Consider the following 2500-nt stretch of genomic DNA (forward strand, 5'->3'; position numbering starts at 1 on the left):
AACAGACGCTAACAAACGACCCGGTGGATTATTGTCATTAAAACTCGACACCAGACCGTCAAAGATTACGTGAAACACAGACAATATTTTTATTTCCATTATTTCTATTTCTGTTATTTTCTATTTGAATTACTTTTAAAATAGAAGAACCTGTCACTCTAAAGAAGGAGGATGGACCGACAGCGAGAAGCATCAGCAGAGATGGCCAATATACAAATCTGACAGAGTATAATATTTACCTTTTTTATTAAATGCACTTTGCTTGTTAGATTTTTGGATGCAATTTTGTATATAAACTTTTATAAGCTTTTGCCCTGTGTTTAATTAATTTCATTCATTTAATTATTTTATTATTGTACTTAGTAAATTAATTTTGCTTGTTTGCTTTGCTTTATTGTTACTGTTTGACAGCTATTTTATTATTATTATTGTTATTATTATTATTATTACTATTATTATTAATAATAATAATAATAATTATTATTAATTAATTAATTGATTATAATTAATATTATATTAATATAATATTATGATTATTAATAATAAGAATAAGAATAAGAATAAGAATAAGAATAAGAATAAGAATAAGAATAAAAATAAGAATAAGAATAGGAATAAGAATAAGAATAAAAATCACACATCTTTGTTCGTAATTAATTATACAGTGGTACCCAGACTTACAACTGCATCTACTTACGACTAATCCAAGATACGAGTAGCAATAGTCGCGAAAAATTTGTATCGACTTGCGACCGACTGCTCCAAGATACGAGCGTGGAAATTTGCAGTTGGTGCGACAGCGGCCAGTCAGCAGTCAGTCAGCAGTCAGTCAGCGGTCAGTCAGCAGTCAGTCAGCGGGCGACCTACATGGTGTGTGCACGTGGTTCGTGGCTTATCGATATTTTTTTCATATTTACTGTGTTTGTGCTGTGTGTTTTGTTTCTTTTCACCCTTCATGATTTCATCATTTATATGGGAAAAATTGCTTCGACATACGACTGTTTTAAGATACGACCGTTCTTATAGAACCAATTACAGTCGTAAGTCGACGTACCACTGTAAATGTGACGAGCAAATGGTGATGTTTGTATTGGCAGAGCTTAAGATATAGATGATTCCCAGATGTCGATGAGTGGCAAAACGGGTACAGCTTTTAAAGGGACTTTAGTCTAAAAAACTAAACGTTAACTTTTTGTGGATTTGATTCTTTATCGTCATTTCTCAGCATACATCCAGAATGAATTTTTTTTCTCTGCATTTGACCCATCCTAGGAGCAGTGGGCAGCTGCAGTGCAGCGCCTGGGGACCGACTCCAGACTTTTTGGCCGGTGCCTGAACCCCCTAACATACATTTCCTTTGACGGTGGGAGGAAACCCACGCAAACCCACGCAAACTCTACACAGAAAGGAGCTGGGACGGCCGGGGCAGCGGTGCTAACCGCTGAGCCACCGTCGCCCAGAGATAGATAAATGCCCTGCGTACGCTACTGTATGTGTTAGTTCTTATCTCATTTGAATTTGTATCTCTTTCTCGACTGCACAGCTGTTGCCGATGAACGCCAGAATTTCCCTCTGGGGATTAATCAGGTGTTATGTTATCTCTTATCTTATTATCTTATCATCTTATCTTAATATTCAGGCTTACGCAATGAATGCAGTGGGGAGGGGGGTGGATTCCAACTGTCAACAGTCAAAGACAACACACCCCTTAGTATGGAGTTGTTGGTGGAAGAGAAAGGATAATGATATCATAGGCTGAAGACTACACACACACACCCACTCACACACACACACACACACACACACACACATAAAGAGACACACACACACAGTTGCAGACATACACAGTTGTAAATGGTCACACTGTGTGTGTGTGTGTGTGTGTGTATGTGTGTGTGTGTGTGTGTGTGTGTGTGTGTGTGTGTGTGTGTGTGTGTGTGTGTGTGTGTGTGTGTGTGTGCGAGTGCGTGTGCGTGTGCGTGTGTGTGTGTGTGTGTATGTGTGTGTGTGTGTGTCAGGGTGTGTATTTGGTTGGATTAGCCAGATGGAGAAACAGGAATCACCTGATAGGATTAAACCATCAACCATCTGCTGGCCATGCTGCTCACTCAGACACATCACACACACACACACACACACACACACACACACACACACACACACACACACACACGCTTACACACAGTGTGACCATTTAATGTGTATGTGTGCAACTGTGTGAATGTCTCTATATACACAAGCATACTCACAACACACAACACACACACTGTGATGTGTTACCGTGTTCTAGGTAGGACGGCGTTCCATCGGCAGGATCCAGCCTGCGGGCCCGGCGGCCATGTTTGGAGTTGTTGTGGACGAACATGTTGTCTGAGACGGAGAGCACGTGTCCCTCCACACTCACCGTAGTCGACACCACCACCTGAACCGGGGCGGGGTAAGTAAGAGGTGAAAAGGTGAGAGGGATGAGGGTGTGAGGGCACCAAGATGATGGAGCGCA

At 40.8% G+C, this 2500-nt stretch overlaps 1 protein-coding gene across 8 annotated transcripts in view; it reads right to left on the bottom strand.

Moving 5' to 3' along the window:
- LOC307240102 (transcription factor COE1) overlaps positions 1-2500 on the bottom strand; it is a gene marked incomplete at its 5' end in the record, with an annotated part of 71038 nt that overhangs the window by 25871 nt on the left and 42667 nt on the right. For 7 of the 8 annotated variants that reach the window (XM_080013734.1, XM_080013733.1, XM_080013735.1 and 4 more), the window contains one exon: positions 2281-2422. In XM_080013734.1, the coding sequence (XP_079869860.1) occupies positions 2281-2422 (142 nt within the window). Of the gene's footprint in view, positions 1-2265; positions 2423-2500 lie in introns of all 8 variants that reach the window. The other variant, XM_080013731.1, reaches the window with a different exon arrangement.

This window comes from Zeus faber (assembly GCF_960531495.2).
Source record: "Zeus faber genome assembly, chromosome: 14".
Classification (NCBI taxonomy): Eukaryota; Metazoa; Chordata; class Actinopteri; order Zeiformes; family Zeidae; genus Zeus; species Zeus faber.